Genomic DNA, 22,662 nt, shown 5'->3' with positions numbered 1-22,662 from the left:
GAATGATTATCATTGCCTATCTACCATCATCACTTTAAGTAACATATCCAAATCCATCATAGCCAATCCACACCTCATACGATCAGAGTCTCCTTTATTTAGATTCAGGACCCTAGTCTCTGAATCAATCATGTCACTCTCCGTCATAATGAAGAATTCTATTTTATTATGGTTACTGATCCCCAAGAGGCCTCCCACAACTAGATCGCCAATTATTCCTTTCTCATTACACAGTACCCAGACTAGGATGACTTGTTCTCTGGATGGTTCCTCAACATATTGGTCCAAAAAAACCATCCCATAAATACTCCAATAATTCCTCCACTATGGCATTGTGATTAATTTGATTTACCCAATCTACATGCAGATTAAAGTCACCCACAATTACAGATGTTCCTTCATCACATGTGTCTCTAATTTCCTGTTTAATGCCATTCCCAACATCACCACTACAGTTTGGGGGTCTACATACAACTCCCATTAACGTATTTAGCCTCTTTCTCAGCTCTACCCATACAAATTCCACATCACCAGAGCTAATATGCTTCCTCATTATTGCTTTAATAACCGGCAATGTAACTCTGACAATCGATAATGGTTCCATGGTCATCAGTAGATTCCTAATTCCGCCATCTGCCATGGCGGGATTCAAACCCGGGTCCCCAGAACATTAGCTGATTACTAGTCTAGTGTCAAGACCACTACGCCACTGCCTCCTCTTTTGCTAGGTCTTGTATTCACATTGGCCTGGATTTTCTCCTCAGCAATGAAAGGAAGGCTTTCATCCTTGACCTTATACATAGTTGTCCATCGACTTTTCATGGGCTTGTTAGCTGAAATGTCCACTAATCTATCATCTGTTTCAATGCAGCTCCTTCTACAGGGGATCTATGGGGGAAGCATCAGCAAGGTTCTTAAAGCAACCACTGAACAATACAGAGTTAAACCAGGAAGAACTAGGAAATATAAAGTATAATCGTGCACAGGAAGTAATGGGAAATACCTGTGAGGTCCTACTTTTTAACTTGCTTCCTAACTCCCCGTCTTCTGTTTTTAAGACCTCATTCTTTTTATTACCGATGTCCTTTGTATAATGCAGTGGTTCCCAAACTTTTTTCACTGGGCCGCACTTTTGGAATAAAAATTTGCTCGCGCCACACCAAATTTTTTATTGATAAGAAATACATTCAAAAACAAAAAAAAACAACTCCTCGCAGTGCTTGATTCATAACATAGAACACAACTACTTTATAATATGATCATGGGACATCCAGAAAGTATAAAACAATGCTTGTTTAAACCATGTTTAAATGTTTCTTTGATTGTCCTGGAATCTTCCCGCCACACTTGCCATCCTTTCTCGCCGCACCAGTGTGGCGCGCTGCACCCTTTGGGAACCACTGGTATAGTGTGTACCATAACCACTACCTGTGCATCCTCCCCCTCCAGAATCTCCTCCAGCCACTCTTTAATTACATTGCATTAACAATACAGCTAGAACAGCATTCCAGTTACATTAATTCTGCAAATAACTTGTTGATGCCTTTTAATGTGAAGGGTGACTGACACACTGACCACTGAGACAAATCATCCACTCAACATTGGATTTACGACAATGTCGCAAACTGGGAGGACGCGCCGTACAGTGGTTGCCATGGAAATGACGTAAGTGAAGCGCGTGACTACGGCCTGTTGGTGATCCTGAAGCCTGAGAACTGCGGCTAGGAGGTGGAGGCAGGGCAAGGAAAAACCCCTGGGATAGATCAGGACATTCTGCAGGCGGGGGATGCCGAGCACAGCCATGAAGAAAAAGGTAAGGATAGAGTTGTCTTCAGGAATAAGAGGGAGGATAGTACAGCGGGGGTTACCAGGGCAACAGGAGTTCCCCCCCCCCCCCCCCCCGCAGGCTGAGTGTGGATCAAGTCTTTCCCTTGTGCCATTTACTCTGGAAGGTAGCAATACCCTCCCCCTGGGCCATCCCAAACAGGGTCATCCCAAGAACCCCCTCCTCTCAGTTCTCATCAAGGCCACTTCTTTCACTGTTGCACCAACGTTGTCACCCATTGCCTTTATCAGACTGTGGCTGCACTTCCCCAATATCTTCCCCCATTGCATCTCCTTTTCTGCTGCCTTTCAGAACCTGCAAGCTGACCATGACCTCAGCTGCACTCCAGTTGACATCCTCGTCAGCCCGTCCTCACCAAACTTCATTTAAAAAAAAACCTTTTCAATCTTTATCCTAATTTCAAATGTTTTCATGTTTTTGCTTGCTGAGGGACCATGACTGGGTGTTTAAAGTTTATTTATTAGTGTCACAAGTAAGGCTCACATTAACACTGCAATGAAGTTGCTGTGAAATTCCCCTAGTCACCACATTCTGGCTCCTGTTTGGGTCAATGCGCCTAAACACACCTTTCAGACTGTGGGCGGAAACTGGAGGAAACCCACGCAGACACGGGGAGAACGTGCAAACTCCACACAGACAGTGACTCAAGCTGGGAATCGAACCTGGGTCCCTGGAGTGTGAGGCAGCAGTGCTAGCCGCTGTGCCACTGTGTTACCTCTGTGAACATTGCTTCTTTGTTCACCTTGTTGCCCTCTGGAACTAACCCCAAGTTGTCCACCTTCTCCTTTTCCCCTCCCCTATTAGTCCATTTAATCTCCTAGACGTTAGAAGTCATTGCATTATGGGTTCATCAGATTCAAAACTTATTATGTAATAATCAGTTACCATCAAGTGTTTGCCACCTTCCTCATTCTATGCTTGCTGATGTCCATTGGGGAAGTGCTGTGAATTGGGTTCTTACAGGTATTGTATTAACTGCAGGAGCAGCATCTTTGTCCCAAGGACCTTAACAGGGTTATTAATGCAAGATTTGACACAGCCTCAAAAGGCAATCCAAGGGATGATGCCAAAAAGCTTATAAAGCTCATAAAGGAGGGAGGGATGGTTTAGAGAGGGACTTCCATTACAAAGCAATATGAGACTAGTCCTCTTGCCTGACTACTATACTTCACCAGATGCTGCACAGTTTTTTTTGTTCAAAGGATGTGGGCCTTATTGGCAAGGCCAGCATTTGTTTCTCATCCCCAATTACCCTTGAGAAGGTGGTGATGATCTGCATTTTTACACCACTGTGATCCATTTGGGGTTGTTACACCACAATACCATGAGAGAGGCAGTTGCAGGATTTTACACCCAGTGACAGTGAAGGACCAGTAAGTAATATGTTTTCAGGATTTGGAGGAGAACTTGCCTGCTGCTATTGTTCCTCTCGACGGTTGAGTTTGGAAAAAGCTGGGGACGTGCTCGATGGCGGAGGGGTGGGCTGGATGAGCCCCCCCCCCCCGCGCTGGCTGAGCGCGCGGGGGCGTCCGTCTGGCGTGCGGCCAAAGCCATCCTAGACCTTGGGATGGTCGTGCTCGGCCCCGAAACTGCGCGCAAACTCGAGGCGGCGCAGGTGTGCGGTGGGATCCCGCCCGAGCGTTACCCTGTTCGGACGGAATTCCACATTGGCCCAAAACCTCAACCCCCCCTCCTCGGGTGAGGTGCCCCACAGCATGAGCCGCCTCACGGAAATGTCCTCCGTGCCTTTTTCTACCGCGCGGAGGCGTTTCCTGTGCGGGCTGCTGCTGCACACCTTCCACTACCGCGTCCTCGCCTGTCGCCCGGATACACCTTGGCGGGCCTTGTTGCCGCCGGGCGGTGGAGGTCCCTCTATTACGTCGGGGACCTGGGGTGGAGGATGATGCATGCAGCAGTTCCGCACAACCGTAGGATTCACTGGTTCACAGGCTCCGAAGACTGCCCTTTCTGTGGCCTTGTGGAGACCGTGGACCATGTCCATGTTTTGTGTCTTAGGCTGCACTCCCTTTTTGTTTTCCTAAAGAACCTTTTATTGATCTGTTTGCACTTCAGTCCCACGCTCCTGATCTACGAATACCCGGTGCGGAGAGGGGAGGGTTGGGATGGCGACCTCCTCGTGAACCTGCTCCTGGGCCTGGCGAAACGCGCCATTTACCGGTCCAGGCAGCGGGCGATCGAGGGGGCTGTCCATCCTGACTGTCTGCCCCTCTACCGCGGCTACGTTCGCGGCCAGGTGTCCCTGGAGAGGGAACATGCGGTGTCCACGGGCGCGATTGACGCCTTCCGTGCCTGTTGGGCACCGCAGGGGTTGGGGTGCGTTATTGACCCTGACAATCACATTTTAATTTGATGTTTTTAAGTTTCCTTTCTACTTTGATTTTTGTTCGGGCTGCTCCCCCCCATCCTTTTGGGGAGCTGCCCCTTTTGCTTTGTCCCGACTTAATCTGAGTTTGTTTATTTGGTTTGACCTAAAAAGAGGTCAAGGGAGCCTTGGTGAGATGCTGCAGTGTGCCAGTGGTGAAGACACAGTTTTTAAGGTGATAGATGGGTATAAATCAAGTGGGTTGCCTTGTCCTGGATGGTGTTGAGTGATGGTGAGGCACTCATCCAGGACAATGAAGAGTATTCCATCACACTCCTGATTTGTGACTTGGAAGAGCATATGGAAGCAGCTCAGAGAAAATTAACTAGGCTAATTTCTGGGATGAGTAGTTTGTCTAATGGGGAAAGATTGGGCCTATACATTTTGGAGTTTGGAAGAATGAGAGGTGATCTTATTGAAACCTATAAGATCCTGAGGAGATTTGACAGGATTGATGCTGAGAGATTTTTTCCTGCTGTGGGGAATCTAGAACTAGGTGGCACAGTTTCAAAATCAGGTCTCCCATTTAAGACAGAGGTGAGGAAGGAATATCTTATGATGGTAATTAGTTCTCCTAAGCAAGCAGTGGTGATCATTTGAACATATTCAAGCCTGAGATAGATAGATTTTTTTTTGATTGAGAAGGCCAGCATGGTGGCACAGTGGTTAGCACTGCTGCTTCACAGTGCCAGTGACCCAGGTTCAATTCTGGCCTCAGGTGATTGTCGATATGGAGCTTGCAGGTTCTCCCCATCTTTGCATGCGTTTTCTCCCACAGTCCAAAGTTGTGCAGATTAGGTTGATTGGCCATGCAAAATTCCCCCTTCGTGTTCAGAGGACTAGCAGGGTAAATACGTGAGGTTACAGACATAAGGCCTGGGTGGGATTGCTGGCGGTGTAGGCTCGCTGGTCCGAATGGCCTCCTCCTCTACTGTATGGATTCTATGATTCTAAGTCCAGGGTTAAGGGGGAGTAGACAGGAAAGTGCAGTTTAGGCATTTCAAGCCATAAACAGACCAACCATGATATCAACCATGATATCGAATGGTGGTCATGATGTGGAGATGCTTGTGTTGGACTGCGGTAAACACAGTAAGAAGTCTCACAACACCCGGTTAAAGTCCAACAGGTTTATTTGGTAGCAAAAGCCACTAGCCTTCGGAGCGCTGCCCCTTCGTCAGGTGAGTGGGAGTTCTGTTCACAAACAGGGCATATAAAGACACAAACTCAATTTACAAAATAATGATTGGAATGCAAGTCTTTACAGGTAATCAAGTCTTAAAGGTACAGACAACGTGAGTGGAGGGAGTGTTAAGCGCAGGTTAAAGAGATATGTATTGTCTCCAGACAGGACAGTTAGTGAGATTTTGCAAGCCCAGGCAAGTCGTAGGGGTTACAGATAGTGTGACATGAACCCAAGATCCCGGTTGAGGCCATCCTCATGTGTGCGGAACTTGGCTATCAGTCTTTGCTCAGCGACTCTGCACTGTCGTGTGTCGTGAAGGCCGCCTTGGAGAACACTTAGCCGAAGATCAGAGGCCGAATGCCCATGACCGCTGAAGTGTTCCCCAACAGGAAGATAACACTCTTGCCTGGTGATTGTCGAGCGGTGTTCATTCATCCGTTGTCGTAGCATCTGCATGGTCTCCCCAATGTACCATGCCTTGGGGTATCCTTTCCTTATGCTGCAGGAAAGGATGCCCCAAGGCATGGTACATTGGGGAGACCATGCAGACGCTACGACAACGGATGAATAAACACCAGGCAAGAACAAAGAACAGTACAGCACAGGAAACAGGCCCTTCGGCCCTCCAAGCCTGTGCCGCTCCTTGGTCCAACTAGACCAATCGTTTGCATCCCTCCATTCCCAGGCTGCTCATGTGACTATCCAGGTAAGTCTTAAACGATGTCAGCGTGTCTGCCTCCACCACCCTACTTGGCAGCGCATTCCAGGCCCCACCACCCTCTGTGTAAAAAAAACATCCCTCTAATATCTGAGTTATACTTCGCCCCTCTCGCCTTGAGCCTGTGACCCGTCGTGATCGTCACTTCTGATCTGGGAAAAAGCTTCACACCGTTCACCCTATCGATCCCCTTCATAATCTTGTACACCTCTATTAGATCTCCCCTCATTCTCCGTCTTTCCAGGGAGAACAACCCCAGTTTACCCAATCTCTCCTCATAGCTAAGACCCTCCATACCAGGCAACATCCTGGTAAACCTCCTCTGCATTCTGTCTAATGCCTCCACGTCCTTCTGGTCGTGCGGCGACCAGAACTGGACGCAGTACTCCAAATGTGGCCTAACCAGCGTTCTATACAGCTGCATCATCAGACTCCAGCTTTTATACTCTATACCCCGTCCTATAAAGACAAGCATGCCATATGCCTTCTTCACCACCTTCTCCACCTGTGTTGCCACCTTCAAGGATTTGTGGGCTTGCACACCTAAGTCCCTCTGTGTTTCTCTTCCTGAATTTCTCTTCCAAGAGTGTTCTCTTCCTGTTGGGGAACACTTCAGCGGTCACGGGCATTCGGCCTCTGATCTTTGGGTAAGTGTTCTCCAAGGCGGCCTTCACGACACACGACAGCGCAGAGTCGCTGAGCGGAGACTGATAGCCAAGTTTCCGCACACATGAGGACGGCATCAACCGGGATCTTGGGTTCATGTCCACACTATCTATAATCCCCGTGACTTGCCTGGGCTTGCAAAATTTCACTAACTGTCCTGTCTGGAGACAATACACATCTCTTTAATCTGCGTTTAACGCTCTCTCCACTCACATTGTCTGTACCTTTAAGACTTGATTACCTGTAAAGACTCGCATTCCAATCATTATTTTATAAATTGAGTTTGTGTCTTTATATGCCCTGTTTGTGAACAGAACTCTCACTCGCCTGACGAAGGAGCAGCGCTCCGAAAGCTAGTGGCTTTTGCTACCAAATAAACCTGTTGGACTTTAACCTGGTGTTGTGAGACTTCTTGCATCGAATGGTGGAACGGGCTTGAGAAGCCAAATGTCCTATTCCTGCTCCCATTTTTTATGTTAGTTGTAGGCTGACCAGGAGAGCATTGGAATGGTAAAGTCTAGGGGTCATCGATGCATGGCTGGCCGTTTCAGCAGTTTCTGGGTGGAAGTTGGGAAAATTATAGCAGTAGAAGTAGACACTTTGTGATGAACAGGATATGGGGTAGGCAGTTCTGTTCCAGGTTAAACCTGGATCCAAGGTTGCAAGCAGTCCAGTTCAGTCTGACAAAGTTCAGAATGTGCTATGGAGTTCGGCCGAGGGTTGTCGGTGGTTGTGGGGAATAAAGATAGTATTGTGGTGTTAATTGGCAGAGACAAAGAGCTGATGGAAGCTGCTGCCATGTCTGTAGATAATACCAATGGCTAGCATGTAGATGAAAATTCGTACTTGGTTGATGTTGTATTCAAATGGAAAGTTATTTAACTGTGTGGGGACCCTGAAACAATTCAACCTTATTGCCTATCCACCAGTTCCTCTAAATTCACAGGATCTTTTGTGTCAAGTTACAAGCTGGTGGGCCACATCCTCATACTGTGGAGTGTCACGTTACATGCCCACTGATTTGTACCATGATGTTTCTGTTCTCACTAGGTGCTGTTGATGGGAAAGAGTGGGTCTGGTAAGACCAGCATGAGATCCATTATCTTTGCAAACTACATAGCTCGGGACACACGGCGCCTTGCAGCTACAAGTAAGTACTGTGCATGATGGAAGTTTGGAATGAGAGGATACCTTTGAGATGTAAATTGCATTTTTTTTTGAAGTAGCTGTGAAAAGTAATTCAGTTAAAGAAAACAAATATATTTTATGCAGGCATTTGTCTTTGATTGCCATTTACTTTTCTGCATTCTACACTTTTGCAACATTTTAAAATCAGCCGCAAATGACACATCTAGGATTTGCTAGTATAGAATGGCTTCTCTAGCAGCTAATATTAAGCCATAAAAGACACCATCATAACAGTACTGTACAGATAATGTAACATGATTATCATATTGTGAATCTGAAATATCTTATTCTCTTTTATAGTTGATGTGGAACATTCACATGTCCGTTTCCTGGGAAACTTGGTCCTGAATCTATGGGACTGTGGTGGGTAGGTGTTTTATTATTAAATCAATGATAGGAAATTAAGGGAGCATGTCTCTGTCCTTTTCTTTACTGATACCTAGTTACATTTCACAGTTTTGACAGAGAAGACCTGGAACTTTGTCAGATACTTCGGATTAAAATGAACAGATATGGGAGTGTTCGCATAAATTATCACCTGGGGGCAGAGAACCTACCTGCCTGCCAAAACAAGTGGGATGGCGTATATTGTAACATTCTAAACATTAGAAACAGAGTAATGTGATATGTATGTAATGGAAGTAAGATAGAGGCTTCTATTTAATCAAAGGGATTATGGTAGTTGATTTGTGAGGAAGAGAATGCCATTATTCTGGCTTTGCTTTTCTGTTTTGTGATGGGATTTGTGACAGACATTGATAGTTGCTTGACCTTTTGTCATTAGGTCATCAAGGAAAGATTAAGTTAACATGTTAATTTCTCACTTTATAATAAAGTGCTCACATATACTTAATAATCCATCAAAAACCAATGTTTTTAAAAGTATGTAATTAATATTAAACTTTAGAACTACGAAATAAGTTTATACATCATCTGGTTCTGCAGTGGTGGTTTATGACTTTAACTAGTTTACTAAAACTCTAAACTGGCTGGTGTCATACCTGGAACAAAGATTGTAATTGTTGGAGGGCAATCACCTCAGACTTGGGATGTTACTGCAGGAGATGCTCAGGGCTGTCTGAGGCCCAGCCATCTTCAATGATTTACCTCTTTATAAGGTCAGAAGTGAAGATGTTTACTGATGATCCCAAGGTATTCGATACTATTCATGATCCTCGGCAAAACCTGGACAGCTTTCAAACTTTGGCTGATAAGTGGCAAGTAATATTTGTGCCATGCAATGCCAGACAATTGCCATCTTCAACATGAAAGAATCCAACCATCTTCCTTTGGCATTACCATTACTGAAACTCCCACAATCAACATCTTGGTAATTACCTTTGATCCGAAACTGAATTGGACAATTTTTGGCTACAGAGCCAGTCAGAAGCAGGAAATTCTGCAGTGAAAAACTCACCTGATTCCACAAAGCTTGTTCACTATCTGCAAGTCAGGCATGTAATGGAATACTTTCCACTTACCTGGATGAGTGCAGCTCCAACAGCACTCAAGAAGCTCAACATTGTCCAGGACAAAGCAGCCTGCTTGATTGGCACCTCATGCATGCTCTTAAACATTCAATCCCTCTGCACTGATACACTGGGATACCAATATGTACCAAATACAAGTTGTACTGCAGCAACTCACCAAACCTCTGATGCCAGAACCTCCCAAACTCGTCACCGCTCCTACCTCGAAGGCCGCGGATGCACTGGAGCACCACCACTTGCAAGTCACAGGCTAATTTAGAGGTATAATCACTTTCTTCATTGTCATTGGATCAAAAATCTGGAAACTTCTTTCATAGAATTGTGAATCATAGAATTCGTACTGTGCAGAATGAGGCTTTTTTTCTTCATTTGTGGGACATGGGCGTTGCTGGCTGGCAGCATTTATTGCCCATCCTTACTTGCCTTTGGAGAGAGAGTCAACCAGATTGCTGTGGCCCTGGGCTAATATGTAGGCCAGACTGGCAGATTTCCTGCCCTAAAGGACATTAGTGAACCAGATGGGTTTTTCTGACAATCGACAATGGCTTCATAGTCATCAGTAGATTCTTAATTCCACTTTTTTAAATTGAATTCAAATTGCACCATCTGCCATGTCGGGATTCGAACCTGGGTCCCCAGAACATTAGCTGAGTTTCTGGATTAATAGTCTAGCGATAATATCAATAGGCCGATGGGGAGACGATGGCCTATCAAGTTTGCACTGACTCTTTGAAAGAGCATCTTACCCAGCCCAACCCAATCCCCATAACCCTACCCATTTACCATGGCTAATCCACCTAACTTACATATATTTGGACACTAAGGGGCAATTTAGCATAGCCAATCCACCTAACCTACACTCTTTGGACTGTGGGAGGAAACCCATGCTGACATGGGGAGAACATGTAAACTCCACACAGACTGTCACCTAAGGCCAGAATCGAACCTGGGTCCTTAGCACTGAGACAGCAGTGCTAACCACTGTGCTGCTGTTATGGCTTGCTTTTCTTTAGATTAATGGAATGACTAGTGGATATATATCTCTTTTTTTGAATCTCAGCCAGGACACTTTCATGGAAAACTACTTTACCAGTCAACGAGACAACATATTCCGCAATGTGGAAGTTCTTATATACGTTTTTGATGTTGAAAGTCGTGAATTGGAGAAAGATATGCACTACTACCAGTCATGCCTGGAGGCAATTCTTCAAAACTCTCCTGATGCCAAAATCTTCTGCCTTGTTCACAAGATGGATCTTGTGCAGGAGGATCAGCGTGACCTGGTAAGTGGAGGCTAGATTTACATTCGGTAATATTTTGCACTCACCTTCTGCAAATGAAAGGATACAAAGAATTGTGGCGCAATGGGCTGGGGGCTTAGGTTTCAGTTTACCATCTATTAATGGAATGAAATTTTCCTTTTTCACACATTATACATGTTCTATGTGCGGCAACTTAATTCTTGGAGGATGTGAATCCACAGCACAAAATGTTCAGATGTGATTCAACACAAATAGGATGTAAACTGGTGATCTCATTTGGTTAGAAAGCTAGCTGGTGTTTGAAATAGAAAATGCAAAGCAGCACACATGTTACTGTTAGGTTTTAAGCTCATTGTTAGAAAAGTGAGAACCTCTTTGAGTCAATCTACACCTGATCTGAGTGTGCTTTGAAACTAGGGCTCAATGTTGGAAATGGGAAAGTGTTTGATTCTTGCACTCGTATCCCTTAGGTTTTAAAACCTTAATTCTTATTTTCTGAGATTAGTAGATTTGCATAAACAGTCAAGGTCGGTAATCCCTGTAGTTTTGTAACACTAGTTCCCAGCTTTGTAGTTGCTCCGTGTACATTTTACACTTCGTCAGTGGGGACAGAGAATTTATTAAAATGGGCAGCTTCTGTTGCTGAGCCAATGCAGATATAACGGCGTCTTCTGTACTATGGGTGAATGGTTAAGCCTGTCCAAATTTATTTTAATTTCTTGATTATAGATTTTTAAGGAGCGTGAAGATGATTTGAGGCGCTTGTCACGTCCCCTAGAATGTACCTGCTTTCGAACCTCCATCTGGGATGAAACCTTGTACAAGGTAAGATTGAGTTAAAGTGAAAAGATGGAAGCGTTAAAGATAAAAGTTGTTCACTTGCTTTGGCTCATAATTTTTTCTTTGCTGTTCATTAATAAAGAATCTCACTTTCCATCAATCTGGTATTTTTCCCATTACTCCATTTGTAATTCTTGACTTTGGGCAAATACAAGCCGATGTTTATATAATAGATTTCAATAAACTCCAATGAAAAGAAAAGGCTAAGTGGTGACCTGATAAAGAAGGCTTTAAAATTTTATTGGATTGATGTAGAAAAGAAGTTTCCACTTGGAGAAGGTTCACAAACTGTGCCTGTGTGTTCATAAATGTAAAATGCTCATAAATCCAGTAGGAAATGCATGAAAAGCCTATATTTCCAAAGTGGTATGAATGTGGGATGCATTACCACAAGAAGTAATTGGGGCAAATAGCATAGATACATTATAGGGGAAGTTAAGCAAGCACATGAGGGAGAATAGAAAGATATTCTGATAGGATAAAATGAAGAAGAGTGGGAGGAAAATCGTGTGGAGCTTAAAAGTGACAGACCAATTGGACGGACTGACTGGCCTGCTCTGTGCTACAGATGTGATGTACTATTTAGAGGAGTCAGCACAGAGTGTAAAAATAACTTGCCAATTTGCACCTTTGGACAATGGTTGGAAAATATGACCTTGCTGAAATTATTCAGTTATGCCTCATTAGTGAGCGCACCTCTGTCTCTAACAAAGTGAAACGTTGCTTTCTGTTACCACTACCCTAACTGATACATTAGTGCACTCTGAGATGTGCAATTGGACTGCTGTGAAGTAAACTGAAAGAAGCTCTGTATGCTTGGAAGAAGTCCACACTTACAGTATGGAATTTATCTGGCCCGTTTAAGAGGATGTGAAATGGTGGTGGATAGCAGGGTTGAGTTGCGTTCTTAAGGATTTGTGGATGAATTGCATTCGGTTTGCAACTGTCCAAATGCTCATGTGCAAGTGCCCTTTCACATCAAACAAAACCTTATTTTCTTAATCTTCGATGCGGTGGTGGTAATGTCGGCCTCTCTGGAAAGAGAAAGCAATTATCAAAGGATCTTGCTTAACCCAGCAACTCCTGCTGGAAAGTATATTTGTGTTGATGTCAGGATAAAGGTGTATTGGATTTATTTTTTAAGTTTACAGTCTTTCAGACCATTGGAAGAAGCCAGAGCACCCAGAGGAAACCCATGCAGACATGGGGAGAATGTGCAAACTCCACACACAGTGACCCAAGCCAGGAATCGAACCTGGGTCCCTGCTATGAGGCAGCAGTGTTAACCACTGTGCCACCATGCTGTCTGGTTTGGGCAGATATAGGCCTGTCGCCAATTACACAGCCAAAGCTCAGCGCCTTCTGGAAAGGACAAAAAGGGGAGGAATAGTTGACATGTAAAAGTGTGATTGCAATTCTGACATAACTCTACCATCCAAAAAACATAAGTTGTCATCTTTATGATCAATATCTTTGCTATCAGGGTTGCATTAATACCCTCCAGCTGCATTAAAAATCTATTCCGGAGAAACCTTGTATCTATTCCAAATGATGGAAGTATTTTCATCAAGCCGTTGGTGTTTTCTACTCCTCATGAGATTTGCTTCTCTTAGGCTTGGTCAAGCATTGTGTACCAGCTGATCCCTAATGTACAACAACTGGAAACCAACCTGAGGAACTTTGCTCAGATTATTGAAGCTGATGAGGTGCTACTGTTTGAAAGAGCCACATTCCTAGTAAGTGCTTTGGATTTTCTTCCTTCTCGTTTTGATGGTGTTGATTTATGATTTCATTCCTCAGGTGTTGGTTGTTCCTGATAGCTTGAATATGTTTGTTGTGTTCTTGGGCTCAGTCTAGATTTCTATTATTAGCCTAGTAACGAAACCTCTACCGTACCCAGTTTAGTGAATTTATCTTTACACCTGATTTTAATTCAGCTAGCTCAGACGTTTTGGGTGTAGTAATTTTAAATTAAGCATTTCCCCATTAAGTCACCTTTAAGTCATGATTCAATAAAATGTCAAAAGGAGGATTTTAATCTGGTGACATGTTTCAGGTGAGCGAGGAGAGCAAGAACTGCAGGCAACATGGATATTCAAGATTTAAGAGGAGTGCAGCAGTATTAAAGGAGAGGTCTAGGAGTGGAGCATTGTAAAACAGAAGAAGCAGAGCAGCACTGGTCTCATTTTGTGCTGAGAGTCAAACTGAACAGAGGGGGGAAGAAAGGTGTTAAAGAGGAGATTGTTCTGGTACAGTTGCTCTGCATTCACACGAATAAAAAAGCCAGAGCTTCCCTGGATGGCAAAAGAGAGAGCAAAATGAAGCAGGAGAAATATGTATGAAAGAACCAGGCTGAATGTAGAAAGTTCAGAGGAGAAGTGAAAAGACTGACAATATAAAAGTAAATCTAAAAATCTTCTGTTGCCATGTAAATATAGTGAAAAGTTGGTGAGAGGAGCGGGGCCAATTAGGGACCAAAAAGGGGGATTTGTTCGTGAAGGCAGAGTGCATGACTGAGGTACTAAATAAGTACTTTGTATCCAACTTTACTGACAAAGAAGATGCTACCAAAGTCCCATTGAAAAGAGCTTGTTGAGATACTGGATGAGCTAAAAAACAATTGATGGAGGGATATTAGGAAAGCTGTCCGGCTGTAAGTTGATAAGTCACCAGATGCCTCCATAGATACAGTGAGAAACAAGGTGGAAACTGCAGAAGCACTATGCTCTCCTAATACTTCTAAGATACAGGGATGGTGTCAGAGGTCTGCAGAATTGCAAAAATTACACCCTTGTTCAAAAAGGTTCAAATGAACCTAGTGATTACAGGTCAGTCAGTTTAACCTCTGTTTCTGAAAACTTTCCCAACAATCTGGGAGAAAATTACCAGTCACTTGGACAAATGTGGAGTGATGATGGAAAACCAGCACAGATTTGTTAAAGACAAACCATATTTATCCAACTTGATTTGAGTTTTTTTGATGAGATAACAGAGGGTGGATGAGGGTATTGTGATAGATTTAGTGAACAAGGTCTTCCATGAAGTGCCACATAACAGGCTTGACAGCAAAGTTAAAACCCATGGAATAAAAGGGATAGTGGCAGCATGGTTACAATGTTAGATGAGTGATAAGAAAGAGTAGTGGTGAACAGTTTTTGTGCTGGCGGAAGATAGGGTATATAATTGTATAAAAGTCAACTTTTTGAGCTCAAATGTTTGGGCAAAAAAATAGGGAGTTGATTTGTACATATTTTCAAAGGGTGAAAATCCATGCATGCTCTTGGGTATGACAACGCACTCTGGGACTTTTGCTTTACCATTGCTTCATGCCAGGGCCGACAGAGAGCATATTTATTTATTAGTGTCACAAGTAGGCTTACACTGCAGTGAAGTTACTGTGAAAATCCCCTAGTCGCCACTAGGGCACCTGTTCGGGTACACTGGCGGAGAATTTAGCATGGCCAACGCACCTAACCAGCACGTCTTTTGGACTGTGGAGGAAGCCGGAACATCTGGAGGAAACCCACGCAGACATGGAGAGAACGTGCAGATTCTGCACAATGACCCAAGCCAGGAATCGAACCCAGGTCCCTGGCACTGAGGCAGCAATGCTAACCACTGTGCCACCGGCATACGTGATCCAATCAGTACCATTTTGGAGTGGTCTGTCCCACTCCTTGAGATAATTCGAGAGCTGGGAGAGGGAGGGAGTCGGCTTGCAGGAGAGGCAGCAAGTGGATGGTGATTGGCAAAGTAAGGATTTCCTGATCAAAACTTGGGAGTTGACCTTCATTCAAGATTGAGTATTACTCAAATATATATAGTTATATAGTGGAGTTACCCAGGGATCGATACCAAGACCACTGCATTTCTTGCTCTATATTGATAACCTTGACGTGAGTACAAATTTGGAGATGACACAACTTGTATTGTGAAAAGAACATTGGTGGATTTCAAGAGGACATGAAAAGGTGCGTGGCAGATGAAATTTAATGCAGAAAAATGTGAAGTGATACATTTTGGTAGGAAGAACAAGGAGTGGCAAATAAAATAAAGGGTACAATTCTAAAGGGAGTGCAGGAGCAGAGGGATCTGGGAGTTCATGTGCACAAATCATTAAAGAAATTGTGGCCAGTTGACCAACTGATAAGCTATACAGAATCTTGGTCTTGAAAGAGCGGCGTAGAGTAGAAAAGCAAGGAAAATATGGTGAACTTGTATAAAATACTGATTCAGCCTCAACTCTGTTGTTGTCTAATTTTGGACACCACACTTTGGAAGAGTGTGGAGGAATTGTGGAAGGTGGAGAAAAGATTTAAAAGTATATTTCAAAGATGAGGGATTTCAGTTGCAAGGATTGATTGGAGAAACTGAGCCTGCTCTCCTTGGAGAAAATGTTCAAAATCATGAGAGATCTGAACAGAGTTAATAGCAAGAAATTATTCCCATTAATTGCAAGGTCAAGAATTCAAAGACACAGATTGAAAGTGATCAGCAAAAGAACCAGAGGCAACGTGAGGAAAATCTTTCTCACACAGCGAGTGATTGGGATCCTGAATGCACTGTCTGAGAGGGCATTAGAGGCAGACAATGGTGGTTTTCAAAAAGGAATTGGATAATTACCCGAAGACAGAATATTTACAGACTATAAGAGAGTGGAACTAGGTGAGTGCTCTTGCAGAGTGCCTGCACAATACAATGAGCCAAATAGTGGCCTCCTGTGCTGTAACCATGTAGTATGAAATGGGCAAATTGATCATGAGAAATAGGTCCTGATTTTGGTTTTGATCTTTTGGTGCAATGGATTTGATTTTTTTTACAATATTACAATTTTTTTGGGGTGAAGGTTCATTAACATTATATTAAAGATTGCATAGTACATGCTGGTCAATTCTAATCCTAATAATATTTGGATAGTATTGCTCACTGGGGCAAACATTTCTTGAGTGTCTGTGATAAGTTTGTGCAAGGGAAGATGAAAGACAGTTGGAATTTTAATAGTGACTTTATAGGTGTCAATCTGACAGTATGTTGCTTCTAACACTGCTGACTGTCCATGTACAAACCCTGAGACTTGCAAAGACTGTGTTGCAAGACTCTAAATCGGCCTCGAATCTTAACACATGGGAAATACGTACTTTATTTGGTATTGAATCATGTCCTTCCCAGTGCCATATGCCATAGTCCCTTGTGACTTGTTGAACAACGCATGTTAATTTGCTTTTAAGATGTTTGCTCTCCTTTGTGAACCCCCCCCCCAATGCAAATTGAGCTGAATGCATCATTTGCAGTGGATGTCACTGGTAGAAACATGGGGAAACACTTTCTTTCATTGCTGTTGCAGTGCTGTATACTTCAGTAAAATGGTCATATGGTGTATTTGACAGTGTTACCTTTCAATAAAATGCTTTAATCTAGATTCTTGTGTTTGTTCCCAGGTGGCAGAGAGGTACTCTGACAATGAAGCATTTATTTTTCTTCACTCTTTTAGGTGATCTCTCACTATCAGTGTAAAGAACAGAGAGATGCGCACAGATTTGAAAAAATCAGCAATATTATTAAACAATTTAAGCTAAGCTGCAGGTAAACCTCTTTTTTGTCTGAGACGCTGGAATGTTTGTGCTCATCAAAATAAGCCCTATCAGTGCTAGGCATTAAAACACCATTTGCTTAGTCAGTACAGAACATTCCTAAATGGGGTAGGGTGTAGATTGGATGCAGGATAACAATTCACAATGTGTCTTACTTTTAATCTCAAAAAAACCTGTCCTGCCACACCAGTGAAGCCTTTCTATTTTCTGCAATTCTTTAAATCTTTAGTATTAAGATCAAATATGGACATTTTTTCCTACGTAGGAACCTTTGAAACACTGTAGCTAAATCTAAGGTGCTTGTAAAGCATATTCTGACTTAAAGAATGCATAACATCTTGAGCCTGGTCTTGATTAGTTACTTAATCCTGGGACTTGCTGTCCAAAGCCAATGTTTTAGTCGGGCCCTATTTGTTAGATACACTCTAGTCATGCGGAAATCAGTGGTACTTGCAGGGTTGTGTTCATTGTTCTTGGGTGTTGAGCATTTAGCTAATATGTTTTGTATGCTGCTCTTTCTGCAGTAAATTGGCTGCATCTTTCCAAAGTATGGAAGTTAGGAATTCCAATTTTGCAGCATTCATTGATGTCTTCACATCAAACACATACGTGATGGTAATCATGTCTGACCCCTCTATACGTAAGTTGCCAAAATTCTTTCCAATTTGTTGCCATTAACTGTGCAAGTGTTAAATCCATCTCGATGTTTTATTTGCTATGTGATACAAAACCAGATTTGTTTGTAGACAGTTTGACTAATGCAATCTAACTCAATGGTGAGATATGAGCTGCAACTTCATGCAAAGAAAAGCTTTTAATAGATTTGTATTTATATTTAAAAGACCTGATTTTCTTAGTTTTATTTATCTATACTAAGATTTAAAAATACTGGGTTTAAGGAAACACGATAAGAAAACAGACATGGGGTGGGGGGGAATTTTCCCGTCCTGCGCATCACGGAATCGTAGTAGTAGTGGGGTGGTGGTGTTTGGGGGGGGAGGGGGGACCATGCAAAGGTCCATTGACTGCCAGGATTTTCTGGTTTTGGGGCGCATGCGGCTGGAAAATCCCATCCTCTGCATTTGGATAAATCTTTCACCAGGAGATGGGTGATGCAGAGACAGGTGGTCTTTGTGATATAATGAGGCCAGAAGCTCACTTGGGATCAAATAGGATGGCTATAAACAAGAGAAGATTACACTGCTGAGAAAATAAAAAATATGTCTTTGAATCTTCCATTGGGGGCGTTCCCTTTCCCATTATTGCTGCAACTAAACTGCATCCCTTGATTTTATGATTACATGTGCGATTTAACTTGCTGTTTTTCATGTATTGCATTCATAACTTTTTTTTTCTAAACTCTTTTCAGCTTCAGCAGCCACACTCATCAATATCCGTAATGCCAGGAAACACTTTGAGAAGCTGGAGAGAGTAGATGGTCCCAAACACAGTCTTTTGGTGCGCTGAAGGGCAACGTTATTATAGACTGGATATCAGATGGGTGTATGATGAATTGATATTTCTTGATATAATTCTTTATATCGTGTCTGTTTTTTGAGTAATTTGCTGCAGTTGTCACATTTTTTGTGACCTTGAGCACCTTGTCACGTAACTCGTGTCATCTCCTGAAAGCAGCAGGACCTCTTTATTCCAGACTCTGCTCCAAAACTCTTGCAATGAAACATTTGATTGAAACAGTAGATGTCCCATTTTTATGGTAATCCATGCAGGAGCTGAAACCTTTAGAGAAGCATTCTGTGGGAGTCTGTAATAACAAGGCTTTTGACTTTGCATTCTGCATGTAAAATATACTATCTCTCTCTTTCTGACCTGACAATCTAACCTTTGTTTTGCCACCTACAAATGTTGCATTATGATCATTTGTAATTGTGAAAATCCTATCCAAGACGAAGTAATATCTACTTATTAAGGGGATGCAAATATATTCACCACCTATAATAATCCAGTGTTAGTGCTGGAATGAATGGCATGGCTACTTTCACAATTTTTTCCTCCTACCCCTCAAGAATTGAGTTTGTCTTTCAGTAATACAATGTAAAAATGTATGTGTTTCACCTGATGTGCTATTTTTCTTCAACCTTCCAAGATCACCGTGCTTTTTTAAAATATAAACTGGTTGGATTATAGACGGTACGTTGCCAGACTTTTGGATCTTTGCACATTCTCCTCTATTCCTACAGGTTCATTTTTTTTGGTTGCTGTGTTTGGATGAACAAGCGAGACTTCTGTCTCTTTTCTCCCCCCTCTAATCCTCTGAGATGGGAGAATCTGTGGCCAGTCTTCCTGGGCTGCTCTTGCACAGTTCCCAACATTTGGTGGGCCAATGTAAGGGAGTGGTTTCTCTGTCTGTTCCCTGTTAAAATAATGCAAATAATTTAATAAAATCTATTTCAATATTGAATCATCTTTTGTTGGAACCATTTTAGAATTACTCTGCAGTGTTTATTTCTTTCCAAAACCACACCTTTTAGCCCACAAAGTTGTATGCATTTTTTTGCAAAAAATTAGTGTTTCTGCTGACTTAAGCCAAAATATTACCATTGTTTAACCCATGTGATATAGGTATTTTGTTTGCAAATTTCACAGGACTGATCCTCTTCCTCCAGGGGCACATGGTGATAAGTGATGGTGTCTGTTGCATTCTCTTGTCCACTTCAGCATATAACTGAAAAACAAAAAAATCTTTGATCTGTATAATCAGTAAGAGTGAATGTGTGTTTTCACACACACAACTAAGAAAACTCAAAGATCTATGTATCGCACTTTTCACTTCGGGTTTAATTTTTCAAATACTGTCTAAGTTTTCTTGGTGTAAAGTAGTGAGGAGGAAGTTGTTTTGGGTGGCAGTTTGTAATTTTATAAAGTTTTTGTACTGAAAACATGTCAGAAGGCCAAGAGCTTGTGATGAGCTTTATTTTAAAATTGCTCAAAATACATTTGTCACTTTTAAACCCTAAATTGATTGAATTAATGTATGAACTTTTGAAAAAAGTTCACTTCTAAGCACAATTTTTTTTTGTTATATCCAATTCAATCCAATCAAAGTCCAATTCAAAGTCTCAACAAGTGAGACATTCCAGATTCAAGCTGACAAGACAGGCAAGCTTCTTTCTGTCTTGGGCCGGATCGACATGATCCAAGCTGATTGGAGCAGGCATAGCACCTTCTCCAGGGCTTGATCTCATTAGCATCTTAGCCAAAAGGCCTAGATGCCGTTTTTAAAAATTGCTTCAAATGAAGCCTCACTGTAACCTCATTTGACTTCTATCAAGTACAGGACAGCAAAACCATACTTGATCTTAGCCAAAAGGCCTAAGCACAAATGCCTGATTTACACGCACTGAGAATTGTTTATGGATTACTGGGTGTAGAATGTTCTATTACAGAATGTCACTGTAAAAACATCTGGAAAATGGTAGTGTTTCAAAAGCTTCAAGAGACTTTGAACTCTGGCATTTAATAATATTAAAATAATTGAGGTGATCTAATTGCAGCATCTTTACACATTCCCCTTCAAATTGACAGTATTACACCTACCATGTAATGTAATATAAATATTGGCTAATTTTACAGTTTCCTGATGCACACATTGTATATTCAACAGTTGATTTTAGGGTGGCAGACTGGGTGAGAACAGGGGAGATGTATGTTCACATTTCAGTACTACACTTGGAAGTAATTCATTTCTCCAGGACAAGCTGCTCTTTTTGTTTAAGCATTGTACTTTAAATTTCTGCCATTGTTTGTTAAACATCTGCAATTCTTTATATCTCAATAAAGTAATATAGAAGTAGTGCATGGCATTCCCTTTGTTATTTTGACAACTTGACTTCCAAGTTCCCAAGATTGTAGGTGATCAGCTGCATTTGTCCTCCTCTCCACATTGAATATTATATTGGCTAGCTGTGTTTGAATAGAACAGCTTGGATCATTGAAACATAACTCTCGGAGACCTGGAATTGTGTGACATGCTAGAATGATTCAGTGTGATTATTGGTAGTTACCTCTACAATGGAGGGCAATCAAATATCAGTTTCTGAAGCTAGTTCTCCTGATGCTGTCACTCGTTCCCCACCCCCACATGGTTACAGTAGGATTCCCCTTCTGTCCTCACCTTCCACACCACTAGCCTCCTGGACACAGTGGTTAGCACTTCTGCCTCAGCGCTAGGGACCCAGGTTCGATTCCTGGCTTGGGTCACTGTCTGTGTCGGGTCTGCACGTTTTCCTTGTGTCTGTGTGTGTTTCCTCCGAGTGCCTTGGTTTCCTCCCACAGTCCGAAAGACATGCTGCTTAGGTGCAGTGGCCATGTTAAATTCTCCCTCAGTGTATCTGAACAGGTGCCAGAGTGTGGCGAAGAGGGGATTTTCACAGTAACTTCATTACATTGTTATAAGTCTATTTGTAACAAAAACAAATTTAAACTTAACTGGATCATTCTCTGACATTTGCACCATCTCGAGCACAATGTTAGCACCAAACATATCTTTCCCCCTCCCATTTCAAAGGTACCAAGCCCGTTGTAATACCCAGGTGTGCTCCTCACTCACCCCAAGCACTCCTCCTTTTCCCACAGTACAAAGTGTACAAAACTTGCCCTTTTTGCCACCTCACTTTCCCCATTCAAGGCTCCCTTCCAGGTGAATGTGATTTACTTGCATTTTCAATTTTGTATACTGATTCACTGCTCGTGATGTGTCTATTTTGGGCTGACCAGATGTGGATTGGTGACTACTTTGCATAACACCATTCAGTTGCAAGCGTGACCCTGAGCTTCCCATCCTACTCTGACTACTTGTCCCCCTGCAGTGACCCAATGAATCTCAATGCAAGCTTGAGGAAAAGCACCTCATCTTTGAATTGAGCATTTCACAGCCTTCTGGACTCGCATTGGATTCAACACTTTTAGATTGTAACCCGTGTCCCTATTTTGATTTTCGCATTGTTGGTTTGTGCTTTCCTCCCTTGTTGCTCTCAAATTTCCATAGCTTTTGGATGACAGATATTCAGTGTCCTGTCATTCACATCTCCTCTAGGCACATCATTTTGTTTTGTCACTTGTCCCATTAGTACATGTTTTAGCCTTGCACCATCCATTCCTTTGTCACTTAATCTCTCCTCACCATCACCCTATTAAAGACTTTCTCTTTTTGTTTTTAAGCACACTCCCCATTCTCTATGCTCAAAACAATTACATTTCCAACATTTACTAGTTCTGCTGAAAGGTTACAGACCAGAACTGTGTTTCTTTCTTGGTAGATCCTACCTCACCCATTGAATATGGGGAGATGGGACATAAGCTATCATCAACTATTGTAAAAACCCATTTGGTTCACGCTATATCCTTTTAGGGAAGGAAATCTGTCCTTACTTGGTCTGCCCAATATGACTTCAGATCTACAGCAATATAGTTGACTCTTAACTGTCCTCTGAAATGGCCTAGTAAGTCAGTTCAAGGACAATTAGGGATAG

The 22,662-nt window shown here is 42.5% G+C and overlaps 1 protein-coding gene across 1 annotated transcript; it reads left to right on the top strand.

Moving 5' to 3' along the window:
• Positions 1-1,654: 1,654 nt before the first annotated feature.
• On the top strand, positions 1,655-20,984 carry rraga (Ras-related GTP binding A). Its single transcript, XM_078211613.1, has 9 exons — positions 1,655-1,813; positions 7,850-7,949; positions 8,288-8,354; positions 10,538-10,760; positions 11,469-11,564; positions 13,193-13,315; positions 17,071-17,162; positions 17,695-17,810; positions 18,540-20,984. The coding sequence occupies exons 1-9, from the start codon at positions 1,787-1,789 to the stop codon at positions 18,635-18,637; spliced, it is 942 nt and encodes a 313-aa protein (XP_078067739.1). The 5' UTR covers positions 1,655-1,786; the 3' UTR covers positions 18,638-20,984.
• Positions 20,985-22,662: the final 1,678 nt, after the last annotated feature.

Source organism: Mustelus asterias, chromosome 4 (assembly GCF_964213995.1).
Source record: "Mustelus asterias chromosome 4, sMusAst1.hap1.1, whole genome shotgun sequence".
Classification (NCBI taxonomy): Eukaryota; Metazoa; Chordata; class Chondrichthyes; order Carcharhiniformes; family Triakidae; genus Mustelus; species Mustelus asterias.
This window is presented reverse-complemented; position numbering and strand designations above follow the sequence as displayed.

Excerpts from the sequence above, each read along its gene's own strand:
- rraga (XM_078211613.1), top strand. The coding sequence starts at position 1,787 with ATGCCGAGCACAGCCATGAAGAAAAAG. Across the intron at positions 7,950-8,287 it reads ACGGCGCCTTGCAGCTACAA|TTGATGTGGAACATTCACAT; the intron begins GTAAGTACTGTG and ends TCTCTTTTATAG. Across the intron at positions 17,163-17,694 it reads CAATTTAAGCTAAGCTGCAG|TAAATTGGCTGCATCTTTCC; the intron begins GTAAACCTCTTT and ends CTCTTTCTGCAG.